Source organism: Choristoneura fumiferana, chromosome 20 (assembly GCF_025370935.1).
Source record: "Choristoneura fumiferana chromosome 20, NRCan_CFum_1, whole genome shotgun sequence".
In the NCBI taxonomy this organism is placed as follows: domain Eukaryota; kingdom Metazoa; phylum Arthropoda; class Insecta; order Lepidoptera; family Tortricidae; genus Choristoneura; species Choristoneura fumiferana.
Window position 1 is genome coordinate 5,980,139 of NC_133491.1, and position 23,876 is coordinate 6,004,014.

The following is a 23,876-nucleotide window of genomic DNA, read 5'->3' on the forward strand; positions in this document are numbered from 1 at the left end:
GATCGAACCCGGCACGTCAAGCTTTGTAGTCAGACCACCACCACCACTAGATTAATCACTAGATTATCCGGCACTCATAACTAATATTTCCCTGGACTATAGACCTAATCACGAACTATTTATTGCTATAACCTAACCAAAAAATGTTGGAAAACCCACTTCAAAGTTCAATATCTCAAAAACGGCTGAACCGATTTTGATAAAACATCTCTAAGAACCATTGCTAGAAAACTTGCTTTCAAATAATAAAAAACGCATTCAAATCGCTCCACCCATTTAAGCGCTACGGTGCCACAGACAGACCCCCTCTTTCTGCGTCGGGGGCTAAAAATTACTAATGATTAAATTATTAATACTTTGACCACGACGGATGCAAAGTGGTCGAAGCGTCGAGGTAATTGATAGTTCATGATAAGTCCCGAGACATTATTACTAACATAATGTTAACCCTTTTCCCGGCCCCGCGAATCTAGATATGCTACCACAAAATGAATCATAGTTTTATATTGTTTACTTCGGGCGGATTAAATTAATAACGAATCATATTGTTATAGACCTCAATTGATTTTGTAGCATATTTACATTTGAGCAAGGGCTATTTGTGTAGGTACATTTATGTGGTCGCTATACAATGTGTGGCCCAGAACCTCTATAGATCACCGGTACTTGAATCATCATGGTCCCACTGAATTAAAATCAAAACTTAACTTTTGTTTTTTTTTTTCTAACAAACTTAATCGTAAATTCAATGTAGTACGCCATCCTAGAACCCAACTGACGTCGCCTGTCACGCTACAAATATCAAACATTTTGCTTTACATTGCTTCTTCGAATAAACTTTAAAGTGTATTAAAAATTAAAAAACGAATTATTTTTAAAAGTCGCTGAGCTAATGATGTTGAGTTTGACGAGTACGATCTACGTTTTAATTATTTGCCCGTGTTACAGGCCACACAAGGTATGCACTACGCCTGGAAGGGTTAAACAACATACCTACATAACATAAAATTACGATGTTTCACAATGTTGCTGTGGGGATAATATTGTTTTGAAATAGCCCATGCTTACCCTTTATGTTAGTGAAGAATTTCATGCTTCTAAATCTGGGGCGAATCGAGTGATATGGAATTGATGAGAAAGGCCTCATATGGCTACTGGTAGGTAGGTATTAGCGGGCTGTTTTCCGCAACTCGACGTCTAAGTGCGCCTATTTTGCGTGAATGACGGCTACTGGTACTAATCATAATCAATAACAAATATTTCAAGGTTGATTCGATTCGTTTAATATAATTCTAAGCAATTTTAGGCTCATTACAATGCAATAAAAAAAAAGACTGACTGTACAGAGAGGTAATGCCGCCAGTGTGCTAGGGTCTATGCCGCAGGAGGGCCTCTTTGGCTCCGATCAACGATTAGTACTAATCGTTGATCGGAGTTAGATGGTGTTTTCTTTTTATAGTTAGGTATATTTATTTAGTTTTTATTTATGTTCTGGGAAATTGCATACGTTTTGAAATAAAATTACAAAAACATATTAGAAATGCAACGGATAAGTACAAAATTCAGATCTATTGTCAAGAAGACATTAATATCAAAGGCGTATTATAAAGTTAATGATTATATCATGGACAGGGATACTTGGAAATAATTCCGATCCGCATTAGCGATCCCTTCAAATAGCCAACCTACTGTGTTAAAATAAAGTTGTGTTAAATACTTGTGATGTATCATCATCCCAGCCTATATACGTCCCACTGCTGGGCTCAGGCCTCCTCTCAGAACAAGAGGGCTTGGGCCATAGTTCCCACGCGGGCCCAGTGCGGATTGGGAACTTCACACGCACCATTAAATCGCTTCGCAGGTTTGTGCAGGTTTCCTCAAGATGTTTTCCTTCATCGCAAAGCTCGTGGTAAAATTCAAATGTAATTCCGCACATGAATTTCGAAAAACTCAGAGGTGCGAGCCGGGGTTTGAACCCACGACCCTCTGCTTGAGAGGCGATAGGTCAAACCACTAGGCCACCACGGCCAAATCTGTTTAAAAAATATACCTCGTTGAGTTTATTGCCGGATTCTTCTCAACAGAGGTTTTTTCCGAACCGGTGGTAGATTTTTTTGATATTCATAAGTGCTTGTTATGTTATGTTACGGAATGCTGAGGACCTGGGTTCGATTCCCAGCGCTGGTCTCTTTTTCTGGTTTTCTGTGCATCCATATCTCAGTTTGTATTTTCGATATGGTTTTACGGGATTACCGTAAGAGTAACAAATTTGGATTTGAAATATAAAAAAAAAATAAACAAAAAGACGGTTAGTTCCGAAATAATGTAACGTCTCTCGATGAGAGCGAAACATAGATGTCGCTAGTGCTGTAGCGTAGTAGAAATAAGCAACCTGAGATATGTGTGCATAGGAGAAATTCGTGTCTGTGCTACTGTCCAGTGGTAGTGTAGGGGTATGGCACGCAGCACGGAATGCTGAGGAACTTGGTTCGATTCCCAGCGCTGGTCTCTTTTTCTGGTTTTTCTGTGCATCAGTTTGTATTTCCAATAGGATTTCTTCTAACCTAAACTAAGCTGAACAACGGTCAATGGCATAGCCAAGCGATTTAGCTCACTGAAGTATTGAAGTGGCAATATAGCACGGAGAACAGATGGCGGCACAGATGAGACTGTGCGGCAAGCGCAGCGTAGGACATTCACCAACGAGATTCACTCACCTCAGCATTGCTGAGCTGCCAGCCCTTTCGGCTAGCTGTAAGTTTACTTAAACATTAAGTTATGTACCTCATGTATGTTACCTACAAGTTAATGTATATTGCCGAATAAACATTTTCTTTCTTTCGTTCTTTAGGTTAAAGTTATTTTCTTATGGTTAAAGCCGCGGGTTCACAGTGGTTGCAAGCCGCTGCCAACCGAAGCAACGGAGATCTATGGGAGTGGCCTATGTCCAACAGTGGACGTCCTACTGCTGAGATGATGATGATGATGCAGCTGAGCTGTCCAGCAGAAGTGTGGCCTCATTCATAAAAACTCGATTCCTACCTACCGTATCTGGTCTAAATTTCTATCGTGAAGTCAGTGATACAAGTTACCAAAGCATTCAAAAATATCAAACTCATACTCCAAGTGATTTAACGAAAATGTACACTCCTCGTTTGGGCAAGAGGTCAAAGGGGAGACGCTTGCGACTGACATTGATCAAGATGTGTTTACTGTTTCGTTCGGCAACGCTCGCATCCTGCGCACACAGCAAACCGTGGTAGTGTGCGGGCGAAACAGGGGCCGCGGGAAAGAGATCGGACAAAAGGTTTGTGCGCTCTTAAACTGAAATGGCCAATTGACGCGACGTCCAGGTCAGTTTAGGCACTAGATCCACCGCCGGCGAGTAGCAAGAAGATAATGTTTTTTTAGTATGAAAAATGTGTGACTCAGCGACAAAAGTGATATAAATCACAGTAGACGACCGGATGTCCAAGTGGTTAGAGAACCTGACTACGAAGCTTGAGTTTCCGGGTTCGATTCCCGTCCGGGGCAGATATTCGTATGAATAATACAAATTTTTGTTCTCGGGTCTTGGATGCTTAATAATGTATTTAAGTATACATTTATCTATATAAGTATGTATATCCGTTGCCTAGTTAGTACCCAATAGTACAAGCTTTGCTTAGTTTAGGGCTAGGTCAATTGGTTAATTTTCATACTCAAAAACACTCTTCTCGCAATTTGCTGGCGGTGGAACTTGTTTAGTCATCTTGTCCTCTTATCCCACTAATATTATAAATGCGAAGGTTTGTAAGTCTGTTTGTTTATTTGTTACCTCTTCACGTCTAAACTGCTGAATTGATTTAGATGAAATTCGGTAAGTATACAGATAGTTTGAGTCCCAAAGAAGAATATACGATTTTATCCCGGAAAATTGCAAAGTTCCCGCGGGAGAGCGACCAACGAAATCTACGTGGACAGGGTCGCGGGAAACAGGTTAGTAAACAAATAGTTAAATGAAAGATGTAAACAGAGCACGACCGACACACTCATAGCAATTTGGACGTTGCGACGCGACAATAGTTGATTGTAGATTGTATTCATTCTGAAACCTTGAATCAGTACTCCACCAACCTCGACACTGATAAGTTCTACGCCGGCTGCTTCATATCAATGATAACTATTAATGAATTAGTATTTGATTGCGTCTAAAATGTATATCAAAATATTGATATTCTTTGTCGCGATATGTTCAGTGGAAGCATATAAAGTGTTGTTGGTGTATCCGATGCCTTTGCGAAGTTTGAACTCTTTGGGTGTTGGTTTTGTGAGACATTTACTTGAAGCTGGACATGAAGTTAGTATTGTTTTTACTAGCCTTTGCCTAGAGCTTTGTGTATCGCGAGGATTTTTCACTTTCGCGATGAAAAGTAAAGTTTGTATTGACGATTTTTTTAATCGGCATACATACAAACAAATAAAGTTAAGTAGATGTATAAAATAGATAAAAACAGTATTATGAATACTAAAAATGCGAACGTGAATATATCTGTTTGTTTGTTAAACTTTCACGCTTAAAGTAGTCAACCAATCGTGATGAAATTTGGTTTGGAAATAATTTGAGACCATCGGATGGGCATAGATTTAATAGTTTTTATCGCGGAAAATTGTATAGTTTCCGCTGACGCAAGATAAAACGAGTCATTCGCGGTCATAGTTACAGGAAACAACTATCTATTTGGTATGGGATAGTTTGAAACCTTGAGAAGGACATAGGGCAGTTTTAATCCCAAAAAAATGTAAAGTTCCCTTGTAGCGCGATTTATGAATTCTCCGCAGAGGGAGTCACGAGGAACAGCTAGTAAATTATTTATGGATACGTTTAATACTCGTACCTACATAGTTAGGTGCTTTAATTGTTCAGATTTTTTTTATTTTTCGACTGGATAGCAAACGAGCAAGTGGGTCTCAAGATGGTAAGGATCACCACCGCCCATAGACAACTACAACACCAGGGGTATTGCAGATGCGTTGCTAACCTAGAGGCCTAAGATGGGATACCTACCTCAAGTGCCAGTAATTGCACCGACTGTCTTACTCTCCACGCCGAAATACAACAGTGCAAGCACTGCTGCTTCACGGCAGGATTAGCGAGCAAGATGGTGGTAGCAATCCGACCTTGCACAAGGTCCTTCCACCTGCGATTAAATAAATGAGTTATTTGAATATAATTAGTTTCGTTATGCATATGATTTACAACGTATAACGCATATAAGCTAATTATCCGCACAATAAATGTTACGTAAATGGCAATGCGGAAGGATGTTGCATCTCTCTGCATCTTGTACCGCATGGGGAGTGCTCAGATGAATTATTCGCATTGTTGCCTGCAGCTAGATTTTACTACCGTACTTCGCACAGGCGTCAGTCATTTCATCCTCACCACCTTGACGATTGGCAATCTAGCACCGTCCGCTTTAAGCGAAACTTTTTGCACGCACGACTAAAGTATAGAACCAGCTTCCTAGGACAGTGTTTGCGGAGCGGTACAACTTAGGGATCTTTAAAAAACGCGCTATGTATCAGTCTCTCAAATCTCTCTAACTATCAGTCTTTCAAAGGGCCGGCAACGGACCTGTGATACCCCTCGTGTTGATAGGTGTCCATGGGCGGCGGTGATTGCTTCGTATCAGGTGACCCGCTTGCTCGTTTTCCCCTCTTATATAAAAAAGATGAACGTTGCACGATATGACAATAACAATTGACCTAAAGTCATTCATTCGTGACAAAACCACCAAATTAGGTATCCATCCTATTTCACAATGATGGGTGCGGAACTTTTCATGAAGATGAACAAAAATAATGGTGACCTTTTTGGTCGAACGAGCGCGGAAACGAGCAAATCGTCTGTTTCAGTTTTCCCAAAACACTTCCCTAAAAATCGCATTGTTCAACCGTTCTCGTGAAATTTTGTGAGCAGTTCCATATAACTGTATAAAATTTGGATCTGTTTTGGGATTTTTTTTAAATGGTGCAGCGATGGGGTTGAAAACGTTAAAAAGATTATTTTCAGCAATTTTGAAAAATTCGCGAAGTACACACCTTACAGCTACAAATAAATAATACTTAAGTCAGGAATTATAACTGCGTTAGAAAAATGGCCTTGCGTGACCTAGTAGGTGGGGCTTAAAAACCGTGTTCTACGCGTCATTTGTCGTGCTTCTGACATTGCATCACGCGCGCAAACCAATCCCTGCTTTGTTTCTGAATTTTAACCAATCAACAAGCACGTCTATTTGCAACCTTAAAAACGATTCGTATTTGAATCATAAGTCGTTTTGGTTTAAAGTATGACCACTTTTGTGTGGAATTTGTTCTGAGTTACTCTTCCTGACTTAGTACTTATTTGTAGCCTTACAGAGTCATTTCACTAGTCATATAATATAATCTATATAATAGGCTATCGGTTTTTCGTACCTTGAGTAGGTACTAAATTTTATGTTAACCGTCGAGATTTCAGTCGTATATAGTTACCATGAATTATGAATTTCTCTCTATATCGATGCGTACCCAGACGGTCATTTTCACAATAAAATAAATAGAACAGACACAATTTTTAAAACTAATAGGTACACAATTCTCTACTACTTTTTTCAGGTTACCTTCATCACCGCATTTCCATTAAAGGAGAATCTTCCTAAGAATTACCGTGAGATCGATGTCAGTAGCAACGCACAAGCTTTTATGGGTAAGTTCTTGAAAACACTGGCTGGCCCAAGAGCATGACCGGCACAGTGACTAAACTTCTCCGGTCTCGCCTCTGTTTGTAGATTGTAGATATCTAATGACTAGTGAATATTTATTCAAGGCACTGATTTAGACGAAGAAAGAAATATCATGCGAGTTGTTTGTAAATATGAAGGGGGTAATTGATGAAGGTTTATAGGCGAAATATCTGTAAATGGTCAATATCAAGAGGTCCGTTTGGCGTTACAGTCATGGAACTGTTTTTAAAAAATATTTTATTAATGGAAAGTCATAGTAGATTCGATTTGTAGCATTCAGACAATATCTAATTTTGCTATTTCTGTTTCTTTGGCTAGTTGAAGTATAATTTTGATAGTGTTTTATGCGGCGATTAACCTTAACAGTGAACAGTGATCCCAAAATCCTATATTGCTCTCGTGTCTAACATTTTTTAATGCGCAAGTGGTCTCCACGTGGTTTCTGGAATTTTACTATCAAGTTGCAAAAACTACAATCACCGTACAACGTGCCTCTCAAAGAGAGTTTAACTTGACACTGGCGAAATTGTCCTATTTATTAGGACAGAAAAGCCATATTTTAAAAGAGAAGAAGAGAAGTCATACTATCTTTGATTATAACAAAATTTACTTCTTACCCTGGAAAGGAGTATCCCGTAGAACGTTGACAAAGTTTCATGCAACCTAGTACTTGTAGTACAAAGTAGACAATAAGTACCTAACATTTATTAAACTTAAATTATCCCCCGTTCCAAGTCTTTTCTGGTGCAAAATCTGTCCATAGCAATCCAACTTGCAAATGCTGTGTTATGGGCACTTTTCGGCCGTGACAAGGGGCGAGAATGATAATTTGTAATTTTTTACCTACCTAAATATTCTGAGAATGACCTTCTGTACTTTTCCAGATTCTTACGACGTCGGTATGAACATTGCGTTTGTCATAGAAAACCCACAATTGGTTAACGATATTCGCTACTTGCAAGATTCTGCATATAAAGTAGCTAAATATACCTTCGACAATATAGACGTGCAGACACTCTTGAACGATCCGAAGGAACATTTCGATGTAGTTATTGTTGATCTTTATGAAACAGAATTATATGCAGCGTAAGTGGTTCTATTTCAAACTCAATACCTAGTTCAGATACACGTGCTATACTGATTAAAATAATACATTTTATTTTATAGCTTTTATTTAACTTGCAATGTATGTTGTATGTGCGGGTCAAATCTTGCAAGTTAAATTTGACCCACTTCCAGTGGTCGGATTGATTAAAAATTTGGCAAACTTAGTAGATCTGGTGACAATACAATAATCTGGTTGTTGGCAATTCTCGCCCTGAGAACTGCCGGTGGGTTGATTTTGATTAGATGTGCGTGCGCACCCTGCGTCGCTTATACTTAGACCAAACCGCTGGCCTCGCGGGTTCGATGTGCAGGCCGCGCCTTGGTCGTCGCTGATGATGCCGATGTGAAGGCAGACCCTCTCCCGAGCCCCTGGGATCGGTCTGGACAGCTGCCGCCTCCTGTAGCTAGCTGCCGCCGGTGTCGTGTGAAGGGTTGAGGTTATGACGATGAAATCAAACTGCGATTACGTTCACCACTATATTTCGCGTTACTGATACCGTACAACTGTTTATATCTATAAATATGATTCAGATGATCTTAGATTACTTAATGACACGATTTGACACTGAGAGCTCCGCTCTGACCCCGAGATCGCTATAGACGTCCACCGTCTCTCAGTGCTTTTGAATGACTCCCCGGTCGAATGAGTGACCGGTCCATTGACAAACATAGGCTGTCAAAAACAATAAAAATGATTTAAGGGTCCATCACACATTCCCGTAAAGTGACTTCTACACGACCCGACCTACGATGTTACGTTTTGCGTAAACATTTCCTGCCAGGGCCAGGCGAAAGATGGACTGAACACTTGCAAGCACTATTGACTCTACTTACAATAATATTGACTTATGATCTACTGATAAACAGCTGACAACCTATGACAACTTAGGTGTAGCACATGAATAAACGCTCTACCTATCCTGAAAATGTAGGTATACAATTGACTATGACTTATCCTAAGAGTTGAGTTATCCATACATTATACACATGAAATGAACAATATCCATTAGACTGAGGGTCTACATAAGAATACACAGATGATTATAAATTACAACAATATCAATTGGTGCCCTACCAATAAATAGAAAAATATGATTATGATTGACCTACATTATATTCAATAGGCAATTTACACAGTTTGACTACTGGGCGTATGAGTTCGCCACCTTGAGTTTTTAATTTAACTGACCTGACAATCTGGTCAGTTCCCTTATACACTTCAATGACTCTACCACGCCTCCATTGTAATGGAGGTGAGTTCTCATCCTTAATGAGAACCAGATCATTCAGTTCGAGGTTATTGACTTGAGAATACCATTTATTACGCGCTTGTAAATTATTGAGATACTCAATATGCCACCTTGACCAGATTGATTGATACATTTTTTGAATAACCTGAAAACGTGATAACCTCGACGTCTTAGTGTCCTTCCAATGTGGTTCCGGTAGAGCTACTAATGGTTGACCAATGAGAAAGTGCCCCGGTGTGAGCACTTCGAGATCTGACGGATCCTCACTCATAGGAACTAACGGCCTTGAATTCAATATGGACTCTATTTTTGAAAATAGAGTTGATAGTTCCTCAAACGTGAAGATAGTGTCTCCAGCCTCTCGCTTGAGTAAAAGCTTGGCATGCTTGACAGCTGACTCTACCAAACCAGACATGTGAGGAGCTCCTGCTGGGTTGAATTCCCAGCGAATATTTTGACGAGCAAATTCCCCCTTGAGTACAGTCTCATTATTGACCAGAAACTGATTGACATCACGCAGGTAAGAATTAGAACCAACAAAATTGGTACCTCGATCCGATCGGACGAGTGAAGGCAGCCCTCGTCGGCTGACAAACCTGGTGAACGATGCGATGAATGCCTCGATCGTCAATGCTGAAACCGCCTCGAGATGAACCGCCTTGGTTCCTAAACAGACAAACACACATAGGTAAGCTTTGACTGATTTAGCATTCCTTAATAAACTACTCTTAACTAAATATGGGCCTGCGAAGTCTGTCGCAACGCCTGAGAAAGGCCGTGCTGCCGTGACTCGGTCAGCCGGTAAATCTGCCATGAATGGCGGTTGAACCGATGAATTGAATCTGAAACAAACTAAACATTTCCTGATAACCCTTGAAACTTGACGTCGGAGTGACGGAAACCAATATTCCCTCCGGATTATAGCAATGAGCGCGTTCGTCGCTGCATGACAATATGACCTGTGATAGTATTCGATGAGTAACTGACCCCATTTATGATCCTTAGGTATGAGATATGGATGCTTTGCTCCATATGGTAGAGCTGATTTACGTAGTCGTCCGCCGACACGCAGCATGTTTTCGTCATCGACGAAAACGCTAAGCTTCTGCAATGATTTACAGACCAGCTTCCTTGTTTGACCATAACAATTTCTTCCTTGAAAGCGTCTAATTGAACTTTACCTATCCAATGTTTAGTAGCTGCGCGAATCTCGTCCAATGACAGTGTAGACTGAAGATTCCTTTGCTCCCTCGGCAACTTGATATTTTTACAAAATCTAAGTATGAATGCACTGACATTGATTAGTTTGCTATATGAACTGACACGTGATAAGAGTGCGTCTTCCCACGACTCTACTGGCGTAACAAAATGAATAATTTCTTGAAACCTGGTAACTCTTGAGGTATAGTGACTGGTAACTGTGGCCACTGGGATTCCTCCCGCATTAACCAATCAGGTGACCACCACAATTTGAATTGAATTAATTCCCTGCGGACATTCCGCGTGAAGCGACATCTGACGGATTACGCTCTGATCTGACATGACGCCATGTGATGTGACGTTTGGACTGTTGAATGTCCTGTACCCTGTTACATTCAAATGTTTGTAACATGTGAGGTTTGGCCTTGAGCCATGACAAACAATACTGCTATCTGACCAAGCATTGATAGTCTCTAACTGAACAGAGTCGTCGTACGAATCTGCGACGTGATTAAGCAGTTGCATACCAGGTGAGCTGCGTTGAGTTCCAATTTTGGAATCGTCTGCTTGGTTTTATGTGACGCGACGCGTGATTTAGCAATGACTAAGCTGACCTTGACATGTCCTGATGCATCCACCGTCGTAGATAGACGCTCGCCGCGTATCCCAGCTCCGAGGCGTCGCCGAAACCGTGCAATGAGTATGAAACGGCGCTCGGTAGTGAGACACACCGAGGAATCTTTCGCATTCCATGTGATCTGGATGAACTGCAGGCTTCGAAGGCGGCTCCTCGACCTTCCAAAACGCTCGAGCACCTCCTCGAGTCTAGTGGCGTGCAGGCCGTAGTCCTCCACGGACGTACCCGCTGACTGTGATGACGTCACCGCTGACTGGTGAGTCGAGGTCAATGAACCCATGACAACATGCCCAAAGCATGTCCCGTAGGCTGCTATTCCTGGAACGTGAGTGGAAATCTTTGAACCATCGAGTACATAATTTAATATGTCAGTACCTAAAATGATGTCCACATCTGAGGCTTTGTCAAACTTGCCATCAGCTAATATGATATGTGACAACCGTAATTGATCTTTGAGCTGAGTGTCATATGATGGAATGTTTCCCGTTAGTGAATACATGACTGAAGCTATTGTACTAATGATGGGTACCTGTTTACCTACAGGTTTGATTATTAATTTGACTATTGAACCAGGTACCTTTACCCGTTGCTGACCAATTCCATAAATATTATTACCATTAGACTGTTGGTGTAATTTTAACCTTTGAACTATTGACTGTTTAATTACTGAGACACTCGCCCCGGTGTCGAGTAAGGCCCTAACCTTAAAATAATTGCCATCACCTGATTTCACCATTACTACCGCCGTGGGACAAATGGTGACTGGTAATGACTGTGTCACACCAACAGTGGTAGCATCTCATTGAGGAGATGGTGGGGATTGTGGAGGAATGGGGCTGATCCGCTGCCCATACCTTAGTGCCTGATACTCAGACTGAGCCCACTGTGCCCTTGCCCCTACCGGAGGCCTTGGCCGGTAAGCTGCCATCGCCTGAGCTGATGGAGCTTCCTGGTACAGTGGTTGAGTCACTGGTACATCTGAGTGGCCGCCCTGGCTCGGTTGAGGTGCACACACAAGTGGGTAGCCACCCTGGCCCACGCCTTGTGCATGATGCTGGGGTTGCCTGCCCGGTGACTGACGCTTGGGCGATTGCCTACCGTGACCTGATGTTGACACCACAGGTTGGTCCCTTTCAGGTGATTCCCTAGCCTTAGGAGCTGCCCCTGCATTACAAATGAGTGAATTGTGCTCAGGAGACTTGCAGTGCAGACACCAATTCCGTTGACTGCAGTCTCTAGCATAGTGCAACCTCAAGCACTTAAAACAGTGACCACTACGTTTCGCCCACGCCTTGCGTGCTACTGGTGACATACTTAGAAACACTGCGCATCTATATAATGAGTGGTCCCCACTACAAAATGAACATGATGAAATAGAATTCACCTGATGAACTTGGTGCACTCCGCGTGCTGGCCTGCCACGTGCCTCCGAGGTGGACGCACCCTGCCGTCCTCGTCGTGGTGGTGGCCGGTGGTAGCTTCTCCCTGAAGCCGCTTCTGGTGTTGGTGACACGGCGAGTTGCACCCTGCATTGCTCGTCGAGTACCTCGAGCAGTTGATGAACACTGGGTATGACCTGATGACACGTCCCATACCGCTGTTCGAATGCTGACCTGATCAATGTTGGCAGCTTCTGTATGATTAAAAACACAATTAAATATGACCATTCGTTAATTGGTTGTTTGAGCTTTTCCAATGCCTGAATAGACTCTCGGAGAGGATCATAGAAATCTGACCTTAACCTCTCAACATTGTTAATGACCGGAAGGTTGGTGATCTGTGACAAGTATGTATCTACCAGCATCCTGTGGTTCTGATACCTATCTGTGAGCAATTTCAGTGCCACTGAATAATTTTGACCATCCATCGGTAGCTGACGTATTAGCGACAGCGATTCACCTGACAGTGATGCTTGCAAATAAAAATGCTTCTCCGAATCTGAAATATCCGTGAATGGACCAAGGATTGAAAGAGATCGAAGAAAGACATCCACTCCATTGGCCTGCCGCTAAACTTAGGCAGTTCAATGGAAGGCAACTTTGCCATTACCTGGCTATGATGACGTATCCTAGGCTCGTCTGCGGACCCCCCGCGCTCCGATGCCTGCTCCAACCTGACAAGTAACTTATTGATTTCACTAAACTGTGCGTGAATTTGTTCCATTTCTAACTCAGGAATCTCCTCTGACGAAAGACCAAGCAACGCTTCATATGCTAGTACGAACTGATTATAATATGAACCGAAATTACGTTTAGCTACTGCCACCGCTGAGGTACCTTGGGCTTCGCTAATTGTACTAGCAAAATCTGTCAGCATGCGATATTTCGACATAAATTGAATCTTGGCATGAATTTTAGGAGGCATATTGACTTAAATGAATGAAGTACTTGATGTGTTTAAATCAAGTAAATAACCTCTGATTCAATGACTAAAGATAAATGCTTACACTGAATAACAATAGTCACACCCTGTGAGCTACACTTCTATTAAACTACCTACCTAAAAGTTACCTTTAACAACAATAAATCTCACTGTTTGATCAAATTAAACACAACTGTATTTAAACTTAAACCTCACTAAAACAGCATTTGTTTACTTATGCCGTAATGATTAACTGATAACGTGATAATGATAAGATTATTGATTACAGATAACGATTGTTGATATAAGTAAATGAGATTTGACACAAATGAACGAGTGAATGAGTCAGTTATGCGCTCATCTGACCATAGATAATGCAACTCGCAAGTTGTCCGAATTGATCGGAGTGAAGTGAATGACAATTTATAAAAAACACTTAAAGTCTTTGAATGAATGAATGAGAATGAGATTGACTTGCCGAGTTCCGTCCGTTCTCCGATGATTTGTGTGATGACTTGCTTGCTTGTTTGCTACTTGCAACAAGATGGCGGCGAAATTTCTTCCAATGATGAATATTTCGAGTGTCAATACCTATTGCACTATTTAAACCGCACTTTCACTCACTGCGAAAATGACTTAACGCGCACTGAATTTAATGTCTTAATATTAATTAATATGATGATAATAATAATATGATGTGAAGTATGCGCGCGCGGCGCCCGCCGTGCCGAGATGATAATGAAGTACACGCGCCCTGCGACGTACGTTATCGTGCTGATTCCTCTCTAACGTTCTTCTAACGTTCTGCTCCCTCTCATGGGTTCCACCAAAAATGTTGGCAATTCTCGCCCTGAGAACTGCCGGTGGGTTGATTTGATTAGATGTGCGTGCGCACCCTGCGTCGCTTATACTTAGACCAAACCGCTGGCCTCGCGGGTTCGATGTGCAGGCCGCGCCTTGGTCGTCGCTGATGATGCCGATGTGAAGGCAGACCCTCTCCCGAGCCCCTGGGATCGGTCTGGACAGCTGCCGCCTCCTGTAGCTAGCTGCCGCCGGTGTCGTGTGAAGGGTTGAGGTTATGACGATGAAATCAAACTGCGATTACGTTCACCACTATATTTCGCGTTACTGATACCGTACAACTGTTTATATCTATAAATATGATTCAGATGATCTTAGATTACTTAATGACACGATTTGACACTGAGAGCTCCGCTCTGACCCCGAGATCGCTATAGACGTCCACCGTCTCTCAGTGCTTTTGAATGACTCCCCGGTCGAATGAGTGACCGGTCCATTGACATACATAGGCTGTCAAAAACAATAAAAATGATTTAAGGGTCCATCACACATTCCGTAAAGTGACTTCTACACGACCCGACCTACGATGTTACGTTTTGCGTAAACACTGGTAGTATCATCCTTGTGGTTCAACTAGGATCGTCTCCATAGGACATAATTCCTCAACGGTTATGGCATCGACTTGAAATCTGGTACGGAAATGTAGCTTGGATGACAATGCAAGTACAGTCAGCGAAAAACCTAATATTCAAATGTTTTTTTAACAAAAACTTATTTTAAGTTATCTTAAAAAAACTTTTTTAAACAAGGGACTGCGTCAGTTAACTAACGATATCCAGGAGCGAGTTAAAAAATATCTTGAAATAAAAATTAAAAAGAAAAATAAAATCAGTCCAGAACTCTATTACTACTCTATTGTTACTATGTCGGTGGTAGATTTTTTCACATACATAAGTGTTGTATAGCCTAAATTGAATAAAGATATTTTGACTTTGACTATTAAGATAACCACCGAGTGGATGCCCACCAACTCGAAAAGGCGACCTGGCAGACCTAGGCGGCGATGGCGGGATGAACTGGACTTCTTCTTGAAGGACTGGCTCTTGTATGCAGGGGACAGAGAGCAGTGGAAGTATTGGGGGGAGGCCTTTGCTCAGCAGTGGGACAGAATAGGCTAACAATAATAATAATAATAATATTAAGCAACTTGAAGATCAACAGTTGGGACGCCATTGACAATTTTGAATGTTCCTAACTGTTAAACTTTGGTTTTTCTTTTTTTTAAGTTTTTTTAAGGCAGTTTATATACTGTTTTTTTCTTATTTATCGTTTTTTTACATTTTTGATATTCCTGTGAAAATTGTAGTTTTTTCTTGAAGATTAATTAAATATTTCGAATTACTTCTAGGTTTGCTGCAGTATTCAATTGCCCAATGATTTGGAGCTACTCTATAGGTCCGCACTGGATGACACTGCGGTTGATAGACGAAATTACTAACCCAGCTTTTGCTGGAGACTACCTGTCGGCCGATATACCCCCCTTTGACTTCTACCAAAGACTTAACAAGCTGTGGCTGCAGATACAATGGAGCTATATTAAATGGTAGGTATGCAATGAAAATGAAAGAACGAAAGAAATATTTATTGCACAAACTGAAAGTTTACATGACAAAATCTGATGGACCCCAAACTAAGAGTAGGCTGAGCCTGTATCTTGAGACCCTGTGAGTTGGATAATATTGTAAATTTTTATTCCCGTAATATTCAGCATTTTATACATTAACCAGTTAGATACACATAATAATAATAAAATTCGTAGAATAAAATAATCAATATCATGGGCAAAGCTTGTACTGTAGGTATTCATAAAGCAACGGATTTACACACTTACGAGTATATAGATAAGTACATACTTAAATAAGTACATATTAAACACACAAGACCCGAGAATAAACATTCGTATTATTCACACAAATATGGGCCCCAACCGGGGATCGAACCCGGAACCTGAAGCTTCATTGTCAGGTTCTCTAACCACTTGGCTATCCGGTTGTCAAATAAATAATGCAACATTAATTTTAAATTCCTTTTTTGGCTTGAGCTTCTTATTTTGGCGAAGGGACGGTGATCAGCATCGCCAAGATGGCCCAAGACTTTTTTGCAAGCAAAACCATTTCATGGCAACAATCTGAGAGTGTTTTTTAGGCAACGATAAGGCTCTGAACGGCTTATGTTAGAATTTCTTACAGACTTTATATCGAGATAGACCTTAAGAGTTTACCTACCTTGCGTGTAAAAAGTTTGATCCACGGTCAAAGTTTTGTCCGAATCGGTACCGTGTGCGGTCTTGATTTCCCATCACTAAATCTCGCTCGTGACGTCATCGTAGGTACAAAAAATTCGACACGCTAGGTTCTCATACAGTTTGAAGCGCTCTTTTCATCTATCTCGATATAAGGTCTGTGGAATTTCTGCAAGAAAATTATTCTTGCAACTACACTGTTTAAAGCCCACCAGACGAACCGAACCGGATCGGACCGGGCGTTATAAGATGGCATCGTATATGTATTGTATGTGTTTAACATGATGTGTCTTAGGTTGTCTTGTTTGGCTAGCCAGTAGGTACAGTCACGATCATTAATTTGGGACCCACTTAAGATCGAATATCAAAGGACTTTTTAACGAAATGGGTTCCAAATTAACGATCGTGACCATAGGTGAGAACGTGACGTCACTCAGCCGTAACCGAGCTTAAATACAAGGTGACAAGGTGTTGATCTGATAGTGGCACTTCACTTGGCGTATTCACCGAAATATTTGCGTGTGTGAAAGAGATGCACTATATCATTTGTAGCGTGAGCGATGGAGATGTCAATAGCGCAACACAAATACACAACGCCATGTGAAGTGCCACCATACGCAAGAGTCCGCTTCGTTTCAACGTCTGGGCCATGTCAATCCGTTACTGCGCTGATTCTTTTGCTTTACCTCAAACTAAAGCAGTTTACCAATTCACTGTTTTTCTTTTTTGCAGGGCTGAGACCATGCCGAAAGAAAAAGCAGTTTACAAGAGAATCTTTGAACCATTATTTGAAAGCCGTGGGCAATCTCTTCCAAATTATGACGACATTTTGTACAACGCTTCTTTGGTTCTAGCCAATGACTTCAGGGGAAATGGATTGATGCCCAGCACACCTCAAAATTTCCACTTTATTGGAGGGTTTCATATTGAACTACCTCTAAAGAAGATATCTAATGTAAGATGATTTGGTTAACTAAAGCCATACTCCAAGATCACACTAGAAAACAAATGACGTTGACAAAAACAAATGACGTCGATTGGAAACGGTTGTGTGCCCACTTACTGTAGCTTGGAAAATACATTTGTAATGCTTGATCCTGTGTGACATACGTTAATTTATGCGGAAACGGAAACTAACTGTTGTCATGAGCCAATAGAAACGCTTTATTTAGCTGTCCTCGCACAGCACAGCTCTAGTAGTGGAAATAGCGCAGCGGATCGAGAGGTAAATGAGGCGTTTCTATTAGTCCATTAAACACATTTTTCGCAACCCATCCTCGCACATCTCTGGTGGTAACGCAATTTAGAAGAAAATTAAAACTGACAGAAAATTGCCAGTATCAAATAATCGGAAGTTATTTGAATAATAACGCAATCTTACTGATGTGCAAAAGGGAACTTTCTGAAATATTTTTGCAGGTGGTAGGACCTTGTGCAAGGTCCGCCCGGATTGCTACCACCATCTTGCTCGCTAATCCTGCCGTGCTTGCACTGTTGTGTTTCAGCATGGAGAGTAAGACAGCCGGTGAAATCACTGGCACTTGAGGTATCCCATCTTAGGCCTGGTGTTGCAGGTGTCTAAGGGCGGTGGTGATCTCTTACCATCAGGAGACCCACTTGCTAGTTTGCTATCCAGTCGAATAAAAATATATATATATCATCTTGTGAAAATTTCCAAAAATTTCCGAGTACTATTCCAACTTTTTGAAAACTTTCCGCAACTTGCACATCTGTATGCAACCTCGTCAAGACGGTTAATTTGTATATTTTGCACTTGTAGAAATAGACTGGGCACAGTAAAAACAAAGATAAAAAAGCCCAACCTACTTTAAAGTATAGTATATAAGTTTCAAAACTCTGTTTGTTTTTCTCACAGGACATTCAAACTATTTTGGACAACGCTCAACATGGTTTTATTTACTTCAGTATGGGCTCGTTGTGGCAAAGTAAAGATTTACCAAAATCTATAATAAACGGTTTATTAAAAGTATTCGGTGAATTAAAACAAACGGTTATTTGGAAATTCGAAGAAGTATTACCAAATTTGCCAAAGAATGTTCATATTTTAAAATGGGCACCGCAAACTTCCATTTTGGGTACGTAGACTTGATTAAGTGAAAAACTTCTCCTATCACAACATAAAACAAAAAAAAAGGAATAAGTACCTAGCAATAATGTGACTTCTTGAAATGCTAAATGAGTAACCAGCCATGACTGTATTTAATTAATTTATCGTGATGTCTGTTTGACAACTTTGACATTTGTGTCACGTATGGGGGTTTGTGGGTAAATAGTGTGACCTACGTTTAGGATTGGCTTATGTTATGACTAACTAGCGTTTACCCGCGGCTTCGCACGCGTACATCATTAGATACAGCTGTTGAATTGAAATTCCGGGATTTTATTAAATTCTCGTGGGAATTCCCTAAAATTACATCGTGGTATTCCATTGACGTTAAATTAAAACACCCATGCCAAATTTCATGACTCTAAACCCAGCGGTTGTTATTTCGAGATTTTATCCCTATCCCGTGGGAGCATGGGGATAAAAAGTAGCCTATGTGTTATTCCAGATGTCCAGCTATCTACATACCAAATTTCATGGCTCTAAGCCCAGCGGTTATTAGTTCGAGATTTTATCCCTATCCCGTGGGAAAATCGGCATAAAAAGTAGCCTATGCATTATTCCAGACGTCCAGCTACACCTACATACCAAATTTCATGACTCTAAGCCCAGCGGTTGTTATTTACAGATTTTATCCCTATCCCGTGGGAATATCGGGATAAAGGTTATAAATTAACTTTTTGCAAAATTTCATCCAGATCCGTCCAGCTGTTTCAGCGTGAAGAAGTAACAAACATACTCACTCACTCACAAACATTCACATTTATAATATTAGTAGGATAAACCCCAAGTTCAGTATTAGTAGGATGAGGTTTTCTTGACAGGCGAAATATCGCTAGATGGCGTTAGTATCGAGAAGTCTGTTTGACGTTTCGGTCTTGCTCGTGGCTACTAGCCTGTCACAGAAATCCTCATTGAGCTAATCACCATCAGACTGTTAGTATCAGATCCCATCAGACAAATCGCACATTACTAACGGCGTCAAGTGATATAATACTTATCAGAAAAGCCTCATTGCTCCAAAATGTGTAATAACAGGGAATATAATTCGAAAAAGATGTTTTATATTTCATATACACAACACATAAAATCTATTGCATACAACACAAAGAAACGTGTGCGCTTTAATAGGGAGAAGGAAAAAGATTAAACTATGGTTCTGAAGGAAATCAAAGTAATTTCTACCTTTAGACAAATGTCACATACCTTATTTTTTTGTTTTCTAATACGTTTAATGTTTAACACTTAGAATAACACTTAAATTATCTTGCAGCTCACCCAAAGTGTCTATTTTTTATAACACATGGAGGTCATTTGTCGTCAATCGAATCTGTCCATTTCGGAGTCCCCACTATAGGGGTTCCGATATTTTTCGACCAATTCATCAATATCAACAAAGCCGTTAACAATGGATACGCGATCAAAGTAGACCTAAATCTCGATCTACCAACCAACCTGAAGACTGCTATTAACAAAATGCTCACCAGCACTACGTAAGCATACTTTTTTTGTTCTTTTGTTTTAACCCCCGACGCAAAAAGATGGGTGTTATAAGTTTGACCGTTATGTGTGTCTGTCTGTCTGTGGCACCGTAGCTCTTAAGCGGGTGGACCGATTTCAATGCGGTTTTTTTATTTGAAAGCAGGTTTTCTAGCGATGGTTCTTAGTCATGTTTTATCAAAATCGGTTCAGCCATTTTTGAGATATTAAACTTCGAAGTGACAATGTCGGGGTTTTCCAACTTTTTGTGGGTTAGGTTACTTATATCAACATTTAGTTCTAAATAAAATCCGACTTCTGATAAGTTGCTTATTAGATCTCCGTGCCTCAAAGGGATGGAACATTTTAAAATACATTCGTTATCCGTCTGTGTTTGCGACAGCGACAGTATGTCCTATACTGTCTATTTTTAATGGAAGGGCTAGAAATATAATGTAGAAAGAAAACCTTTAGAAAATGTATATTGAAACAAAAACTACTTTGATAAGGCCAAAGATAGATAGATAGATTTAAAATGGTTCATCATCATCATCATGTCAGCCGAAAGACGTCCACTGCTGGACATAGACCTCCCCCAAGTAGGGCTATGCGGTATTGGGTTTGATGGCAATACCGGTATTATTCCGGTATTCAAATTTTGAAAACCGGTATCCCGGTATTTCGGTATTTTTTCGGTATTTTCCGTATTTTCCCCTTATTTTTCTTTCTTTCTGTATAAGTCTGTTGTTTTGTTGAAATATAACCAATATAAATGAAAAGCAAGATTTAATAAACTTCCCTTTTAATGAGCAAGTATTAAAATAAAAAACTGAAGTTGTTAATTGTTAACTAATATGGGTTTCTCTAATTTTTCGGTGAAAATTGTTTCGCCGATTATTTGTTCCCAACCAAATATTCGCATAATACCTTTTGCTTGTACGAGGCTCATTAAATATCCAGTTCAAGCTTGAAAGGTCTCTACTGATGAAATCTACGCTCCGCCCGGAACCTGCTCAGCTCCAAAACCCCGAGAGCTTTCAGCTCAAACTTCAAAACCGTTTCGAATGCCTGTGTAGCGACGTGGACGATTACAACGACGGGTTTGTGGAAGCTGTCCATACGGTCGGGTCTAACTTCTTCAAAACCCGCCATACTATAACCAATAGGCTCTCGCGCTCTGGCCTTAGGCTTATGGAGGTGAGGCGTGAGATGCTGCTACAGTCCTCTGGTGACGCTTGTCGGTATCGGCAGTTCAATAGGCAGGCAGATCTTAAAGTCTCTGAAGCGCGATGTACGCCGATTTAATACCAAAAGCATTGAAGAGGCTATTAAGCGTAACAGAGGCTCTAAGGTGTTTACCAGGGATATGTCTGTTAGTAAAAGCCGGTTAATGAAGTTGAAGACCGACGACGGCAGAATCATTTAATCCAAACCTGATCTGTTGGGGGAAGTTGAGAGGATTTATGGATAGCGACACGACAACCCGAACACCCGTCGAAAATCTAGCTAAAGACCCGAGCGCTAGATTAACCTGACACTATCACGAAGACATCCCGGACGTCAGCCTGTACGAGATTAGTATGGCCCTCAAACAGCTTAAGAATGACAAAGCCCCGAGTGACGATGAAATTACAGCCGAACTCCTGAAGGAGGGTGGTAAACCAGTCCTTAAGGACCGCCAGACGCCGTTTAGTTCCGTCTTCCACCAAGGGAGAACGCCGAAAGCATGGAACAGAAGACAGTGGTGGTGCTCATCTACAAAAAAGGTGATAACACATTGCTGAAGAATTATAGACCCATCTCACTTCTGAGCGATGTTTACAAGCTGTTTTCCAGGGTCATCACAAATCGTCTCCTACGACGAAGCCTATTCCTCTGCAGCGGCGAGTCACACAAAGAGATGTATCTCTCCGAAACTGTTCACCGCTGCATTGGAGGATGCTTTTAAGGTTCTGGATTGGAAAGGACGAGGCATCAACATGAATGACGGGTACTTCATTCGCCTTCGATTCGCCAGCGATATTGTAGTCATGGCTGAGACCATTGAGGACCTCAGTGCTATGCTCGCAGACCTCAGCAGTTTCCGACCGAGTTGGCCTAAAAATGAACATGGGCAAGACGAAAGTCATGTCTAACTAATGTCCATGTTGTCCCAACTCCCGCAATAGTCGGGGGCTCTGCGCTCGAAGTTGTTGACGGCTATGTATACCCGGGGCCCGGGACATACGGTCCAGTTAGGTAGGTCCAACTTCGAGAAAGCTTACACTACAAATAAACAAAGCAAACTTGTGCGCGGTAAATTTTAAATTTGAAAGTAGATTAAGAGGTAAGTAACTTTAAAAGCCATAAGTCTGAAAACAAAAGTTATTAAAAGTGCTTGCTTGTTTGAAATTAAAGTCGATTATTACTATTTTAAACACAAAGTCAAAATACCGAAAAACCGGTTTTGTAGATATTTAATACCGGTATTAAAAAAGGGGAAAAAATGTCCGGTATCCCGGTTTTTCGGTAATACCGAATACCGGTATCCATGCCCTACTCCCAAGGCTCTCCACTCAGACCGGTCTTGTGCTTTTCGCATCCACCGCGATCCCGCAATCTTAACCAGGTCGTCGCTCCATCTTGTTGGGTTAAAATGGTTATAAAAACGCAAATATTCATAGCTCGATTGAGCAATTGAAGTAAAAAGTTAAGTAATTTATGAAGGTAGATATTTCTCTGCCACAGATCCAAAAAAATAAGGGCATGGCGTAAAAACTGTTTTCCAAAGTAGCTCCTGCATTTTAAAGTAAACCCGATTTATTAAAAAAAATATAACAAAAAATTGAACCGACTACTGGCAACTACAAAAAAACACTAAAATAATTTTCTACCAGTTTCAAGTCGTTGCCTCAACACAAGCCAGCAGAAGTGGACCTATACTATATAGTCTTCTACCTCACCTTATAGGTACTATATTAGGTTTCTATCACAGTGTGCCAGTCTGACTAATTTTTTTTCAAAAACTTGTTTATTATAAACGCACGATATTCTTTTGTACTAGGTATAAAGAAAAAGCGAAGGAGTTGTCTTTTATTTACCACAACCGGCCGCTTCCTCCGGGCAAGGAGTTGGTCCATTGGGTGGAGCACGTGGTAAGAACAGGCGGCGCGCCGCATCTGCGCTCCCCGGCGCTCATGCTGCCCTGGTACCAGAAAATGTATCTAGACCTATGTGCAATCATACTTTGTATTTCTGCTATCGTTCTAGTAACGTTAATACGACTATGTACCTCAAAAAAAGTAAAACTTGATAAAAAGCAGAATTAAAGTACACATTTCCATAAATGAAAGTTGTTTTTTTTTTAATCTAACTATAAGTCAAAAGAAGTCCCTAAATAGAGATACGATTTAAGTAGCGACATTCCAGAAGGATGAAAGCGTGGGGAGCGACTCTATCCTCAAATTGTTAATATTATAGTCAATCCACCAAAGCGTTTCATCCGTTTATCCGTCATCGGTTTATTCAATACAATTTTAGAGCTATTCAATAGAATTGCCTTAAATTGATGGATTATAGATAACTACTCGTAGGTAGGTACTTAGTTATCTTCAATCTATCAATTTAGGTATACTCAAATATGAATTGCTAGTTTACGTTTATCTAATTTAAGTCTAATATACCAATATCATTTAGGTAGATTCGAGTGAGAATTCACTAGGTACGACAGGTCAAAAGTGCCACCAAAATTCCGGGCTCTAATTATGACGACAGAGAATTGATCGAAATAAGTACCTTAATTTAAACGGCCGCCGTATATAGTTTGACGGCGGAAAGGTGAGAGAAAATATGGAGAGGGGGTTACTTT

At 40.8% G+C, this 23,876-nt stretch overlaps 2 protein-coding genes across 2 annotated transcripts; one reads left to right on the forward strand and one right to left on the reverse strand.

The window, feature by feature from the left end:
• The first annotated feature begins 4,115 nt into the window (after positions 1-4,115).
• Positions 4,116-23,368, forward strand: LOC141439312 (UDP-glucosyltransferase 2-like). Its single transcript, XM_074103584.1, has 8 exons — positions 4,116-4,339; positions 6,640-6,730; positions 7,652-7,853; positions 15,532-15,726; positions 17,158-17,380; positions 18,302-18,521; positions 19,824-20,043; positions 23,073-23,368. The coding sequence occupies exons 1-8, from the start codon at positions 4,196-4,198 to the stop codon at positions 23,335-23,337; spliced, it is 1,560 nt and encodes a 519-aa protein (XP_073959685.1). The 5' UTR covers positions 4,116-4,195; the 3' UTR covers positions 23,338-23,368.
• LOC141439314 (uncharacterized) lies at positions 11,135-13,373 on the reverse strand. The gene is made up of 2 exons (XM_074103586.1): positions 13,011-13,373; positions 11,135-12,594 (listed from the first exon to the last, which is right to left on the reverse strand). Exons 1-2 carry the CDS (start codon positions 13,323-13,325, stop codon positions 11,761-11,763), a joined length of 1,149 nt encoding a protein of 382 aa, XP_073959687.1. The 5' UTR covers positions 13,326-13,373; the 3' UTR covers positions 11,135-11,760.
• Positions 23,369-23,876: the final 508 nt, after the last annotated feature.